Source organism: Haplochromis burtoni, unplaced genomic scaffold (genome assembly GCF_018398535.1).
Source record: "Haplochromis burtoni strain Fernald_Lab_line unplaced genomic scaffold, NCSU_Asbu1 Contig_18, whole genome shotgun sequence".
Classification (NCBI taxonomy): domain Eukaryota; kingdom Metazoa; phylum Chordata; class Actinopteri; order Cichliformes; family Cichlidae; genus Haplochromis; species Haplochromis burtoni.
The window spans coordinates 3,736,319-3,750,950 of record NW_024582379.1 but is presented as its reverse complement, the minus strand read 5'-3'; the positions used below and the strand labels follow the sequence as shown (position 1 = coordinate 3,750,950).

Sequence of the window (14,632 nt, the reverse complement as noted above, 5' to 3'; positions counted from 1 at the left end):
TGCTGCCTTCCACTGCTCTGCGTTTTTGTGTCTGCACTGATTGATTATGTGAGATGCGTTTGCATGAGGCTAAAACCTTTGACCCTTCACACTCTCACCGCAGGGTCCCTGAGGCTGTAGCGTGGTTTCTTTTGCAGCGGGCCTTTCGATCACCTCAGCTAGATGTGTAAAGAGAGACCAGATGTGGGCTGGCTGCCTCCGTGTTTTCAAACTTTGCAATGTAAAAGTTTAGATCCAGTCTTGCTCTGTTTACCTCTTTTTTTGTTTTTCCCCCCCCTGTTTTCCTCCATTGTTAGAGGCAAGGCTGCACTTCCTTCTTACCTGCAATTATGACTCAGACTTGGAGGTAGAAGACACAGAGTGGCAATTCTGAAGTAAGGAAATGACGATGTGCATCCCACCTTTAAGTCAATCACCTAATAAAAGAAACCTGCCACCCTGGGAAGGCAGAGTAAACAATGGCGCTCAGACACCAGACTGGGACCTGCCAGCCTTAGCAGGGAGGGTCTCCTTTAATAGACTTAAACATAAGTTAAGACTGATTTGAGCCAAGCATCAAGAATGGATTTGGATATTTTGCTAATATGATCCTGTTACCAGTGCAGTACAATCCCAGCTGGCGAGAGATAGATAGACCCCAGACTACAAGGAACTCACTGGAACTCATTGGAATAATTTGAAGGGAGCACTGGTTTCTGTGGTACTAGACCGCAGACCACTGTGACTGAATAAATGTAGCTAAGTGTAAAAATACAGCATTTAATATTGGCAAGGACAACAAAAGTATATTTAATGTGGATGTGTCTCCTTACAGGAAGATTAATATTAAGATTTGGATCAAATGTTTGTCTCTACTTCATATCTCTCAGTTTATAGTTTCACATTTTTGTGTCTTTTGTATATTTTTTGATGTTCAGAAGTCACAAATACTGAATATAGTTTTTTGGGGGAAAGGAGCATTAGAGGTAGTGGAAGTGGAAGAAGAGCATGAATGAATCCATATCAGATTAATGTCTCAGAATAGACAAAAGAAACTGCTTGCTCAGCAAACATATGTTCTGAGCAGCCACCTTGTTCAACTTGACTTATTTCTCGGAGTCGGTGTTCTCTGCGGGTCGATGGTGTGTGAGTGTGTTTATCTGAAGGCGGCAGTCTTCAGTCTGTCCGGGGTCAGAGACAGAGACAAACGCCTCCCCCGGCCGGCTGTCAGCGCCTAGTCACTAATGATGCTGCAGCGCTGAGCTCAGCTAATTGACCAGACAGAGATGGATCGGATCAGGACCTTGTACTCTGCTGTGTCTGCTCGCTCCAGTGTGAGCGCGTGTGTTTGTGTGTGCGTTTTGATGTTTTTTGTTCACGGCTGCCTCCACACCGTGGACTGTATCTCCTAACAGGAACCTCCAACTTTGATGCATCACAGCAGGATGCAGGGAAACCGTATGGACAACCCTTTAAAGGCTCCTCAGGCATATCTTCGTATTTTCATCCACCATCTGCTGACAAAACTGCAAATGCTTCGCTCATACGTTCATAGAGGTAGTCAGTCCGCAAACTGTGGAGAACAAATAAACCTCGGGAGGTTATGAGCTTCCAGGATCAGGCAGTCAGTGCAGCTGGGTGTGAGATGTGTGTTTAAAGGCTCTGGTTGGCAGGGCTAACTGGCCTCTTAGCATCAAGTTTATTTTCACAGGGAGAGTATCACTGAAGGAATGACCTTGGTCCATTAATAACAGAGCTCTGTGTGTGTGCCTCTTTCACACTCACACAGAGAAAATGCTACATAAGAGCTCACACACACACACACACACACACACACACACACACACACACACACACACACACACACACACACACACACACACACCCCTTAGATCATAGAGATTCTGCTAAAGCCCTGTTCATTGTGCATTTGGCACCGACTCAGTTTCAAGTAATAAAAATAAGTTTTTAATAAAGCTGCGACCACAAAAAAAGGTGTTACAGTAAAACAAGTTTTTAATGCTTTTCTGGGATCCAAATTGAAAAGCTGCATTCTCTTAACTTTTCAATTTTACTGAAAAACCAGTTCAGTTTCAGGTCTTTCCCCTTTTGGCCCCGTTTGCACTTGGCATACAGTAAGCGTGTCTCTACTGTTGGCTCACAAAGCAGTCTGTTACCCTGGCAAGTTCCCACTCACTCTCCTTCTGTCTGCTTCAATGTGTCTTACTTTTGTTTTAGACTATTTTAAACATACTTTCTGTCAGTAAAATCCAAATGCAGTGACCGACATATTTAAAGCACATGCATAACTAAATGTTAGTGCGTTTTGTTTCTGTTGGAGAGTTTGGATATAAGATGCAAAGAGCACAACACGATTAGTTCAGCTCCAGTGTTGTTTTTTGTTTTGTTTGTGGTGGCGTGAGGCAGAGGAAATACAAGAGGGAAAGAAAGTCTGTTAGGGTTTCAACCGATGTTTACAAGGTTGCATGTGCGGCTTGGCAGACTTATTGCCCGGATTTAAGCATGCAGTTTCAATGGTCTAGCCTTAGCCACCGGCCGCATGCTTAAATGTGTGCGCAGAATCTCCCTTTGACTTTGGATAACTTCAGAACTCCATAATAAATGTCAGATTAGGTCGAATAACTGATTTGTTTTTCAGAACCCTCATTAAAAGTTGTAACACTTTTGCCTCGATCCTTTTGCTCGTCCTCGAAAATGCACCCTCACTTTAAAATGGGAAAAGATAACCTTCTCTTTGTGACCTTTGCTCATCTCTCCCTCATGTTCCTCGGAGATTATTGCACCAGAAGCATCAAAGAAAATCCAGAAAGGGTTTGTAAACTCACTCAACTCTGTGTGAGATTTCTGTGCAAAAGAGAGAAAAGCTTAACAAGTGCTGGCTGATGTCAGTGCAGCCTCTGGTCTGCTGGATTCTCTGCAGGGGTCTTTCTCTAATGAAGAACTCTGAGTCTGTCACTGATTGGAACCCAGTGCAACACGGGGTAAAAAGATCAGATGCATTCACACATTTTTTGATCCCCCTCTCACTGGGGCAATTAGCCCAGTAAGCTCAAACAAATAGGGGATACGATGAACCGTGTCCATCAGGGGCCACTCATTAACTGTGATGAAGTTATTGTTGGCCAGCAGAGCGATGGAGGCACTCTTGGGGCATCCCAGTCATCCTCACTCTTCAGGTCTGCATGCGTGCACGCCACAGGCTTTGTAGTAAAGTGATACTGTCTGAGGGGATGCTAAAGAAAAAAAGGGGTCTTGAAGATTTCAATATTTGTTGTTGCAAGACCGAGAGACAGAGAAAGTGTGCAAGAGGTGTGTGGGAGGCTATAGTTCTTGTGCCAAAGCCGGCATAATGCTTCATACAATAGCTCGAGTGTGGGTGTGGGGATCTTGGCGCTTGAATGTTCTTTACTTTAGAGGGAAAAGACGCGCTGTCAGGAGGGGAGGAGGGAGAGCTAGATTTCTTATCCTGAGCCCCCCACCCCCTACCTTTGTAATTGAATGCAGCCATCTATATGAAGTGGGCTTCACAGAGAAAAGCCTGCAGGATGTGCATGCACATAGACACGTCTCTTTGTCTCCTCTGCCTTCCTCCGTGTAGACTGAAGTACGCTGCAGAAGAGTGAAGCAGACATCGAAATGTCCTCGTCTCTGTGCAAGGTTTATGTTGTTACTGAAGCATGGAGGAGTTTTCTACAATCCGGAGGTCATGCCATAACATTACATGGTTTGAATCCATCTACACTTGTAATCCTCTGAGAAATACCCAGAACCCAAAACAGTGAAATCATGAGCACAGAGGTCGAGGAGAGGCGGGGCGGGGGTATTATTGGAGCAGTCTCACTTTACCCTAAACCATGTGCTCTGTGTACTTTTCATACTCCTCTTTTGCCCTTTCACTCTCCCCTCTTTGGGTAATATCTGAACTCATTATGCTTTTTACGTCTCAGGTTTCAAAACGTTCATTCTTCCTTCATGACAGTAAGCGCTCTATTTTCCTCTTCCGGGCCTGCAGTGCATAGAGACAGATTATGACATCTCGAAGCTACAAAACGCGAAGCTGTTTAAGAAAAATGCCGTTGTCCTACTTCACCTCTGTGTTGCAGGTGCTATTTCATGGCTTCGTTCAGTGTAGTACTTGGCGTCGACTGTGGCCGCTGGCCACTGAATGGAAAGGCATGCTTCCTGGTGGCTAATGAGGTGCTGAACCCAGCCTCTTGTTTGTATCAGAAGCACCTGGGCCAACCACAGCCAGCCCAGGCCAGACAATGGAGTCAGTCTAGCATTTCCACAAAGGTCTGCCCATTCAAATCATCTACAACCCTGGGACACAAACTCCCACACTTCATAAAATGAAGGCAAAACAGAATGCGGACCGAGACTGCCCCATTCTTTTTCAACAAGGAAACTATTGTTTGTCTTCACACGCCCTCTTTCCCAGGCCTTGCGATGCTATCCTCCTTAAAGGAACGAGGCAAAAGCCAAACAATTCGGCTGAAATGCAGCACAGTGTTTGTTCTTTGGAAATGTAACACATACAAGAGCTGCAACTGTCACTGTTAATTTCCCTTTCTGAGCTCTGTCTGGCTCACCTGGAGGACAGAAACAGCACAGAGGTCTTTTCAATTTCATGTATGTGAAACGTCGTGATAGAACCCACAACACAGTCTGTAACTGAATTCTTGGAGTGATGACATTAGGTTAAACACAAAATTGCATACTGAGTCCTACAGTTTGGCGGTGAGAATCAGAGATGAGCGTTGTCCTAGTCCAGGGTTAGACAACTCCAGGCCTCAAGCACTGGTGTCCTGCAGGTTTTAGATATCACCCTGGGCCAACATACCTGAATCAAATGATTAGTTCATTACCAGGCCTCTGGAGAACTTCAAGAGATGGTGAGTAGGTAATTTAGCAATTTGAATCAGCCATGTTGGATCAAGGATGCATCTAAAATCTGCAGGACACCGGCACTTGAGGCCTGGAGTTGCCTACTCCTGTCTTAGTCTCTTTACTTAAACCAGATGATGATGTATGGTTTCCTTTTCTTTCCCAAGCAATCATTTTAGCTCTAATGCCACTGGTAAACTAGAAAATAAACTCACTGACCACCTTTTTGCAAAGGTACTGCTTATAAGGTTGGGGAAACCTGCAGTCAGCTGAGACTGAAGAAGTCACTGGGATGAGTGGCGAAACGTTTCCCACTGAAAATGCTACGTCCAGATGAACAGAATTAACCTTTTGGGATCTAAATATTATGTTGTCAAGCTCAGGAAATTATAAAAACTTCAAATGCAAAACACTGAACTGACATTTATTCCACTTTGTCTTTTGGTTTAAACAGATGCAGGAAACCGGCTTGTAGCTCAAGAGGCATTAAGAAAACCATCTACTCTACGCCGGCCACCTGCACGCACGGGAGAAGCAATCTCCAGTAAGTAACTGTGAATACGATATTATTTTGACTAGACGGCAATTCTCATCTCAGTTTTATTCTTGTAATGCCAAACCGCAACAAAATTAATCTCAGGATGCATAACACAGTGAGGAAAAGATCTTTTAGGTACAAAGGTAGGGAGATGGTTTAAGTAAGAACTTGGTAATTTAGTTGGTAACAGAGGGAAGACAACAGCTCCCGTTTAGGAGGTAAAAACCTCACAACCAGGCCCAGGGTGGAAAACGAAGATATAACAATAACAATCAGTAGCAGGGTGATGGGGTCAGCACATTGCACATGATACCTATAGAGGACAAAGAACAAACCGCAGGAGAAAGAAGGCACAAAGCTAATGACATTTCATCACACGGGGAGTGAAAAGAGTAAAAGAGCGGTGCTCAGTGGATCATGTGAGGTCAACCAGCAGCTTGAGCCTTTGGAAGCATAATTGGGGATGATTCAGGGTCACCTGATCCAGCTCTCACTATAAGCTTTATCAAAGAAAATGTTTAAGCCTAATCCTAAAAGTAGGTATGCCACATCTTTACATGTCTGATTCCTCCAACTTAAATCTGTTTTTCAGATTGTCTCAACTGCAGTCGAATCACTGCTATGAGCGACAGGCTGAACACGCTGGAGGAGAAGGTGAAGACTTTTACTTGTTCAGACGTAGCATGTGAAACGCTGAGGAACGTGACTGGCCTACATTAAACAATCGTATTGTTTTAATTACCTGCACTTGCTTTATGTTTTCCTGCACCAGGTCCAATTACTCACAGCTCCGGCCTCCATATCGCATCGCCACCTTCAGGGTAAAGTGGGAATTGCTCCAGAGACCTCGTTACTGATGGGGGCTGTGCCCGCTCAGGGAGCTCCTGGTGAGCAGGGACCTGCAGGTAGGTGTATCCTGCTGTCACGTGTCAAGTTTAGGCATTTCCATTTAGTTCCGTCAACGTTTACGTTTAATAATTAAGTCAGAAATCATTCCTTGCAGCTTTTCCTGCTCGCTACCTGCACACCTCTGCTCGTATCCTGTTTCACCCAATGCACACGCACTTATTTCCTTTAACAAAAGTCAGAGTGCAGCTCTCTTTCAGCTCTGTGAGCGTCCTCTCCTTTCCTGGAGTTGAGCCCAGCACTGGCTGCAGCTAAAGACGCAGTCATCAGTGTTGTTATACCATCAGCAAGAGAAAGATTTGATTTACTGGACTTTCAAATTAAAGACTTTTATTTGTCTTAAATGAGACAAACCAGGAGAAATTGAGTGAAGTTTGGTCTACCGCTCTGGCTGAGTTACTCCCCAGTGCTCATCCACTACTCCCTGTGTCAAAGAAAAAGCTCCCTGATCCATTTGTAAATCAGAAATATAAAACATCTTTCTGAACCAGTTCCTTCTCCCCACAGGATAAACCATTTCTAAACCAGCACCCTGTGAGTTTTCCTCTGGTGCCACCTTCAGGCCAAAGTGCACTCTTATGTAATGCATAGTGAAGGCTTGGTTTAGATTTTCCTCATTCTGCCTGTTCTTCAGCACCACTATGTGTGGGGTGTTGCTTAACTGTTCTGGTGGAGGTTCTGCTGAATAAGACCTTAATTGATTCTGATTTAAATGAAATCATTTAATGTCTTTACGCTGTTCCCTGCAGGTTTTATACGACTGTTTCCAATAATGGAAGAGCTGCAAATGAAATCTGATGTGTAAAATTGCTTCCTTTTAATAAAGTATTCCCAAAATCACTACAACCAAAGCTTTACATAAACCCCAAGAGTTGCCTAGGTAAGGGAAATCAGTTTCCTTTGTTAGAATTAACTAGCCCTTTTAAATGTATATAAAATTGGCACTTTAAAAATGTTTTATTTTCTAGCTAAAACATTTAATGAGCCCTAATACTGACCTATAAACACAATGACACATTCTTCCTGTGACTGTTTGCACCTCATCCTTTGGTGGATTATACTTGGATTGTTTTTATCAAACCTCTCCTGTTTTAATTTCAGGTCCTCAGGGTGAAAAGGGAAGAGATGGGCTTCCTGGCAGAGATGGTAAATTGTAACTTTCAGTTGATGTAAAACTACTTAAGATGTAAACCAGTTAGGGCTTTGCGATTACTCATGGCTGTTTCCTTCTCTTAGGGAAGCCAGGGTCTCAAGGGCTGCCAGGTCCTATTGGGCCTCGAGGTGGGGCCGGGGCAAGGGGCCCGTCTGGAGCCCCTGGATCAAAAGGATCCCCTGGACCAGCAGGTAACGGTGGACTCAAGGAAAAGGTCTTTGTTAGCAGAGATAAGAGTAACAAATAAACCTTGTCCTGTTGTAAAGTTGCATGTGTGCCACTAAGAGAGAGGGTATGTCAGATCAGCTGTTTAGTTATTGCCTATCTAGTCACTATTGTCTGTGGAACAATGGCTAACAAGAGGCCAAAGGGCTATGAAAACAACAGGGGAGTATCTCCTCCTGACCTGTGATGTCCATATCCAGAGCGTTTGTCTTTCCCTCAAACCTCTCAGTCGGCGTGCAGACCCTCCAGCACTAAATGCTGGGACAATCCAACCCCCCTTGAGGCCTGCTGGTAACTTACTGGAATTTGAGTATTTTGCTGGTTGGCTTTGAAAATCATAGGTTTCTAAAAAGTGCATGCTCCAGAAGCAAAGTAGCAAAGTATTTGTTTTCTGACTGTATATAAACTCCCCAACATGTGTTGCTTTTCATGGTCGGCAGCCAGAACAGACACGGGATCATAAATCTGTTCCACAGATTCAGAGTTCAGTTGTTATGTACAAATAATAAATGACCTGCGGGGAAAAACGTAAATCCGGAGGCAGCTGTGACTTGAATAATGAATAAAGTAAATGGCGGTCTATAAGTGTGTCACAACATCTGCTCTTGCTATAAGCTGTTATTCCTCTGCTGTGGATCGTGAAGGGAGTGCCTCTCCTCTCAGGCTAACATGTGACCCCTGCTCTCTGCCTGCTGCTGGGTAAAGATGAGATTTGGAGCAAACGCTGAACTACAAACCCACCATGTGACTTCAATTGAAATGAACAGAAGCGATACGTATACGAAATCCCAGAGCCTTATGATTTCCATATGCCCCTTTGGTGTTGGTGTTTTTCTATCTCCATTACTTCATAGGTATCCAAAAGCAGCGCTGTGGTTTTCTTATTTTACTGATTTTTATTTTTGTTTTTTTAACACTCAAAGAGAAAGATAAACACAGGCCTGGAATGCATCCAGTGTCATGCTAAATGTAGATAAATATGTTTCTTAAGCCAGAGGTTGTGGGAAAAATCAAAAGTGAACAGCTGTAGTTAGGAGAAGTGATGTTGTATGATATGATACGAGCCCTGATAACTTACAGGAGAGTCGTATTAAAATGCTGACTAATATTTTGCCATATCATCCCATAGTTGCTCTGGGGAACCATTATCCTAGAAGAAAAACTGAAATTGTTTTCCCTAATATGTCACAAAGGCTTTAAAGAGCTGCTTTTTCTGGCCCTCTGAACACTGTGCTGCATCTTGCAGCTTGCGATCTTCATGAAGTAGCCAAAGCAGCTGGTTTTGCTGCTGTTTCTTTACTGCGATCAGTAAAAATGTCAAATCAGATGCAATATATTATGCTGAAAATCTGTAAATAATGAAATGTCATTTAGTATATATACAAAAAAGGTGGTGGAGGGCGAGAGGTTGTGTTCAGCATACAGCCTGACCTCAGAGGAATCCAAACAATGAGGTCAGATGTCACTGTGGTGCTTTTTTCCATCTTCAAAATAACGCTTGGGGGTGACGAGGGTCCCTTTTGCTTATGCGCACTTACAGATTTGCCATTTTTGTGTATGTAGAGAGCATTTAATTTACTGTGAACCAGTCCAAGCAACACTTTGCAGAGTTTATTGTGTTTATTTGAATTTCCCATTGTAAAGATGCCAGCACTGGTAAATTAAAGACCATCTTCTAGTTAACTATAGACAAAAGAAAGTTTCTACACCTCTCCTGTTCAGTCTAGCTCCTGATCTTACTCCACATGTAGACACAGACACACACTCACTCCTAAGAGACACTATGTTGCATCACTCAACACTTTATCTAATCTTTTTCCTCTCTGTTGTTTGTCCTCTTGTCGTCACATAAGCCACAGTCATTTATCATTCTGCCATGAGCTGTGCCTCTTCCGAGGAAACTCAGGTCTTATTTCGCTGTGACACATCCCTGCTGTACAGAACGTCTGTCACCATGGTGATTTTTCTGTCATGCCTACTCCCAGGCCCCCGTGGTCCAACAGGACTGCCAGGAGGGAGAGGTCTTCCAGGCCCGCCTGGCCCACCGGGGCCTCCGGGCCCTGCAGGTTCCCCAGCACCAGCCAGTGCCCGCATCCCAGAACCAGACCACAGTAAGACCCTGCGCACTAAGAGACCTCATGTAGTTATTATGACACTAATTCACTACAAACATTTAAAATACCCATTTAGGTTTTTGATAAATCGAATCATTTCACGCTGTTAAAGAGCAAAGTTCAAATTCAGTTTAGTAGAACTAGTAAAAAAATATTTTTTTATTCTAAACTTTTTTTTACACCTTTTCGCTTAACTGCTGTTAACTGCTGTGCTACTACCTAGTAATGTAGCCATCAGCTGTCAGCCTCAAGCAAAGATGGGGATTTGGGGTACAACACTTCTATTTAACTCCATAAACCCCAATTTGTTTTTTATTTTCAGTCTCTTTATTGTCAAACTAAAGCATCTCCATCTCAAAGGACGTCAGCTGTTAGGACTTTTTAAAAACAGCCCACTTCCGCTTGATTCGCTGTATATTCCATTTAAATGTGACTTTATTCCTTTTTGTTTATAAAAATTGGTTCTGCTCTTTTACTTTGGTTCCAGTTATGACTTTTCATAACCTATTATTAACGGACCTAGATGTCCAAATGGTAAATAGGTCCATGTCAGATGTCACCACCTTCTCGCATGAATTGGTGTGTTTTTGAGCCAAACCAGTCACTGTTACTCCACGTCCAAACAAAATCAGCTTGTGTACGCACACAGATTCAGGCAGGGTGACATCAATTTTAAAGACTTCCAGCTTGACTCTTTAAACTAATGTTCACGTGTCTATAGCAGCCTTACAAAAGAAACAAAGAGAATAGGAAACAGGCAAGATGACGTTAATCCTTTAACTGCTACTTGCTCCTTGTTGTCTACCAGCCAAGTAGGACAGAATCAAAGAGTGTTAAATGGAGTCAGAGACAGAGAGATTGACACAGACTTCACATGCTGGGATGAGAACCTGTCCACCCCTGATGTCACTCAACAGCTTCCAGATGTAGGTCGCTCAGACAGCTGAGGGAAGAGGTGGGGGTGGAGGGGGTGACAGACAGATGGGGGCCCACACCAGCTCTTCCAAGGTCAGCACACAGGCGGGTTTTATACATGGGTTCAGTGGTAAAAACAAAATATGCAGCACACCCGTTTGCAGGCTCCGGGTTCCTGTGTGGAGACGCAGGCTTGAGGTTGGCATGATTATTTCCGAAACTGTGGGTCATTTCTTTCACATCAAAGTAACAGCAGGGAACATAAGACGGGGGTTCTGTGCAGAGCTTCCTTTGGAAAACACTGGATTATTTGGCTTCGACATCTGCATCAGGATGTTGGAATTCCCGTCTGCAGGACTGGAGAGGGTTCCTAAACCAGCGGCCAACACGTAGTACTTAAGAACAGGACTGTTTAAAAGCATGACCTCAGTGTTTGTTAGTGCTCGAGCAGATTTTCATGTTACGTCAAGCCACAGATTCCAGTTTGTTGTAAGCAGGAAATGAAGAGTATCAGATACAAAAAAGCAGCCCTGATTTTTTTTAGTGGTGTGCAACAAGAATCAGGCAGCTGAAGGATGTTTCTGGGTTCTCCTCCTCCACCTTCTCTCTAATTCTCCTGAGGCCTCATGCTGTGATTGGACCTGTGTTTCCTGACAGTATAAAATGACCCAACAAACGTACATTTCCTCTAACATTCACACATGAACCACCCTCTTCAACTGGCCCTTCCTCTTCGAACACATGTGGCTGTGCATGCACAGTCAGTGCTGTTCAACAGTGGAAACTTTTTTGTTATGTCATGTTGAACTTTTATACGTATCAAACTACAGTTTAGTATATTTTACTGCCCTGGCGAAGTCATGAGATTGAGTTTGACTGTTTATTGGAGTACACTGCCCTCTAGAGGTAAGGCTGATTTGTCACACAAAAACTTAACCATCCACTAAGATGCCTAACAGGGTGCATGTAGTTGGATCAAGAAGTTCATGTTTCTTATTATGAGATATTTTGCCATTTTGCTTCTTTATGAAATGTTGGTGAATGACCAATTTCTTATTTGGCACAGGCAAAATATGGCTCGCTTATCGAGCTTGGCTACCAAATTAGAACCTAATCAAAAACAGCACCATATGGAAATATAACCAAAATGTAATTTGTTCTGTGGAGCTCATCGGGAGGACAGATGATGTTACTCATATCACAAGTCTCCTTTTATAGAATGAAACGCATGACAAATAAATTCAACTCAGTATTATAACTGAGGAAAATAAATTAATGGTATTTTAAGAGTTTGTTTAGATGGTGAAGCTACAAAAGTGGATTTTTTTTCTGCTTAAAGGAACTCATTTTAACTTTACCAATAGCTTCTGCTTTCCTTTAAACACACGTGCATTTTCTGTTTCAACTTCCAGATCGTGGAAAAGACCCTTTCTTCACCAACACCTTCCACGACTCTCGAGGGATACCTGTTCCAGGACCTCAGGGGCCTCCGGGACCTATTGGTGAGCATTAAACACTCTTAACAGCTTTATTAAAAAATATTAAACTACAGGACTGAATTCAAAGACACCACAAAAATCAAAGTGAAAAATTATGCAGCAGGTTAGTAGATTTTGCCAAAATATCAACAATAGTAGTTTGTATGGCCCCCCACGTGCTTGTATGCATGCCTGACAACACTGCGGCTGCTAATGAGAAGACAGACGAGGTCCTGGGGGATCTCCCCCGTCTTCTGCACCAGGGGATCACTGAGGTGCAACGTGGGACAAAAAACATTTAGGTTTAGGTCAGGCCAGTGTGCAGGGCTCAGTCAGTTGTATCAGTTCTTTTATTCTTTTATCCTCTCTGAACTGCCTGCATACTTCCCCTACATGAGGTCATTGTAGTACACCAGGAGGAACCCGGGAATCACTGTGTCAGTGTAGGGTCTGACAGTGGGTCATAGGATTTCATCCTGATACCTAATGGCATTCAGGGTGTTGTTGCCTAGCCTGTAGAGGTCTGTACATCCCTCCATGGATATACCTCCTCAGCTCATCACTGAGCCACTACCAAACTGGTGCAATGTTACAGGCAGTAAATGTTTTTCATTCCTAACCAGATGTCCAGAAAAAAAAAAATATCCTTCAAAAACAAGTCCACACACTGATGACTACACTTAGGTGTGGTCACAACTCTGTATACACTCTAAACAAACTCAAATATGCAAAATGAAAACAGCCCCTTTGCATGTCTTATGTGAACAAACATCTTGTGCAGTATCTCACTGTGTTATGATCTTTTTCTGTGTTATTATATTTTTATTGTGTACAGTTTGGACACTGACACAAGTTTTGGTTTTCTACCTGTTTTCGGAAACATTCTATAATTCTAATAATAATTCTATCCATCCATCCATTCGCTTCCGCTTATCCTTTTCAGGGTCGCGGGGGGCGCTGGAGCCTATCCCAGCTGTCATAGGGCGAAATAATTCTAATTATACTTATATAATGGACATGGACAAAATGTGTAGATGCTTTCATTTCAGTTTTCTTTTAAGGGTATACGCAGCCAAAGCTCTCCATGCAGGCTGCACAAGCCATCTTTAAGCTGCGAAAACAGAAAAACCTATCCGAAAAACTGCCACAATGGCAGGAGAGGCAAAATCTATAGTTTGGTACATAATGAGAAAGAGAGAAAGCACTGGTGAACTCAGCAATGCAAAAAGACCTGGACGTCCACAGAAGACAATAGTGGTGGATGATTGCAGAATTATTTGCATGGTAATGATAAACTCCTTCACAACAACCAAGTGAACAACACTATCCAGGAGGCAGACATTTTGATATCCAAGTCTACCATAAAGAGAAGACTGCACGAAGACTGCGTGACATCTAAAGCAACCCAAGAGTTTATTAAAGCAAAGAAGTGGAATATTGTTGAATGCCCAAGTCAGTCACCTGATCTTAAAGAAATTAGGCATGCATTTCATTTGTTGAAGATGAAACTTCGGACAGAAAGGCCCACAAACAAACAGAAACTTAAAGCTACTGCAGTAAAGGCCTGGCAGGACATGAAAAAGGAGGAATCCCAGCATCATGGTGATGTCCATGAGTTCTAGACTTCAGGCTGTCATTGATGAATGACTGAGCTTTCAGTTATTAAATATGTCCAATTACTTTGAGCCCCTATAATGAAGGGATTGAGTTAGAAATGCTTTAGTTCCTCACATTTTTATGCAATCTTTTTATTCAACAAACTGAATTAAAGCTGGAAGTCTGCACTTTAACTGCATCTGAGTTGTTTCATTTAAAAGTCAATGATTGTCTCTGTCCATATTTTTATGGACCTAACTGTATATACAGTTAGGTCAGTGATGCTTTTTATATTTATTTCTTTTAATATGCTTTTCATAATCTCCACTGATCTTTCTTCTCCATTTTGAAGATAAAGGCTTTGATAACATAAACTTATGAACACCTACAGGTTCTGTGTGTCACTATGTCAGGTTAAAAAGGTGTAAAACACAAAACTCTTGTGCTAATATAAATCTTTTAATCTGTTTTTCAGGTCCCCCAGGTCCTAAAGGCCCGGTAGGACCTCCTGGTCCAGCAGGACAAAATGTAAGTTTGCTCACAGCACAGCAGTGCACGATAGTCGCTGCATTAGATTTGTTTTTGTACAAATTTATCTGTGTCATTTTCAATTTCCTCTCTGCCTCAAAACAGGGAAAACCTGGAGTGCCTGGAACGCAGGGCCCCGTGGGGCCAAAGGGAGAACGTGGGGAGAGAGTGAGTAAACTTTGGCTTAGATTATTGATTTGTTGGATGGAGGCACAGCGCATGTTAATTACATTTTTGAAAATATAAAAAGCTTAGCTAAAAGACAAGTTTGTAGACATATTCAGAGAAAAGTAAA

The 14,632-nt window shown here is 42.8% G+C and overlaps 1 protein-coding gene across 2 annotated transcripts in view; it reads left to right on the top strand.

The window, feature by feature from the left end:
• The window catches only part of emid1 (EMI domain containing 1), a 56,150-nt gene that overhangs the window by 36,096 nt on the left and 5,422 nt on the right, over positions 1–14,632 (top strand). For both annotated transcript variants that reach the window (XM_042218420.1, XM_042218419.1), the window contains exons 5-13: positions 5,339–5,428; positions 6,015–6,076; positions 6,195–6,327; positions 7,430–7,474; positions 7,565–7,672; positions 9,692–9,817; positions 12,148–12,237; positions 14,285–14,337; positions 14,443–14,505. In XM_042218420.1, the coding sequence (XP_042074354.1) occupies positions 5,339–5,428; positions 6,015–6,076; positions 6,195–6,327; positions 7,430–7,474; positions 7,565–7,672; positions 9,692–9,817; positions 12,148–12,237; positions 14,285–14,337; positions 14,443–14,505 (770 nt within the window). The remainder of the gene's footprint in view (positions 1–5,338; positions 5,429–6,014; positions 6,077–6,194; positions 6,328–7,429; positions 7,475–7,564; positions 7,673–9,691; positions 9,818–12,147; positions 12,238–14,284; positions 14,338–14,442; positions 14,506–14,632) is intronic.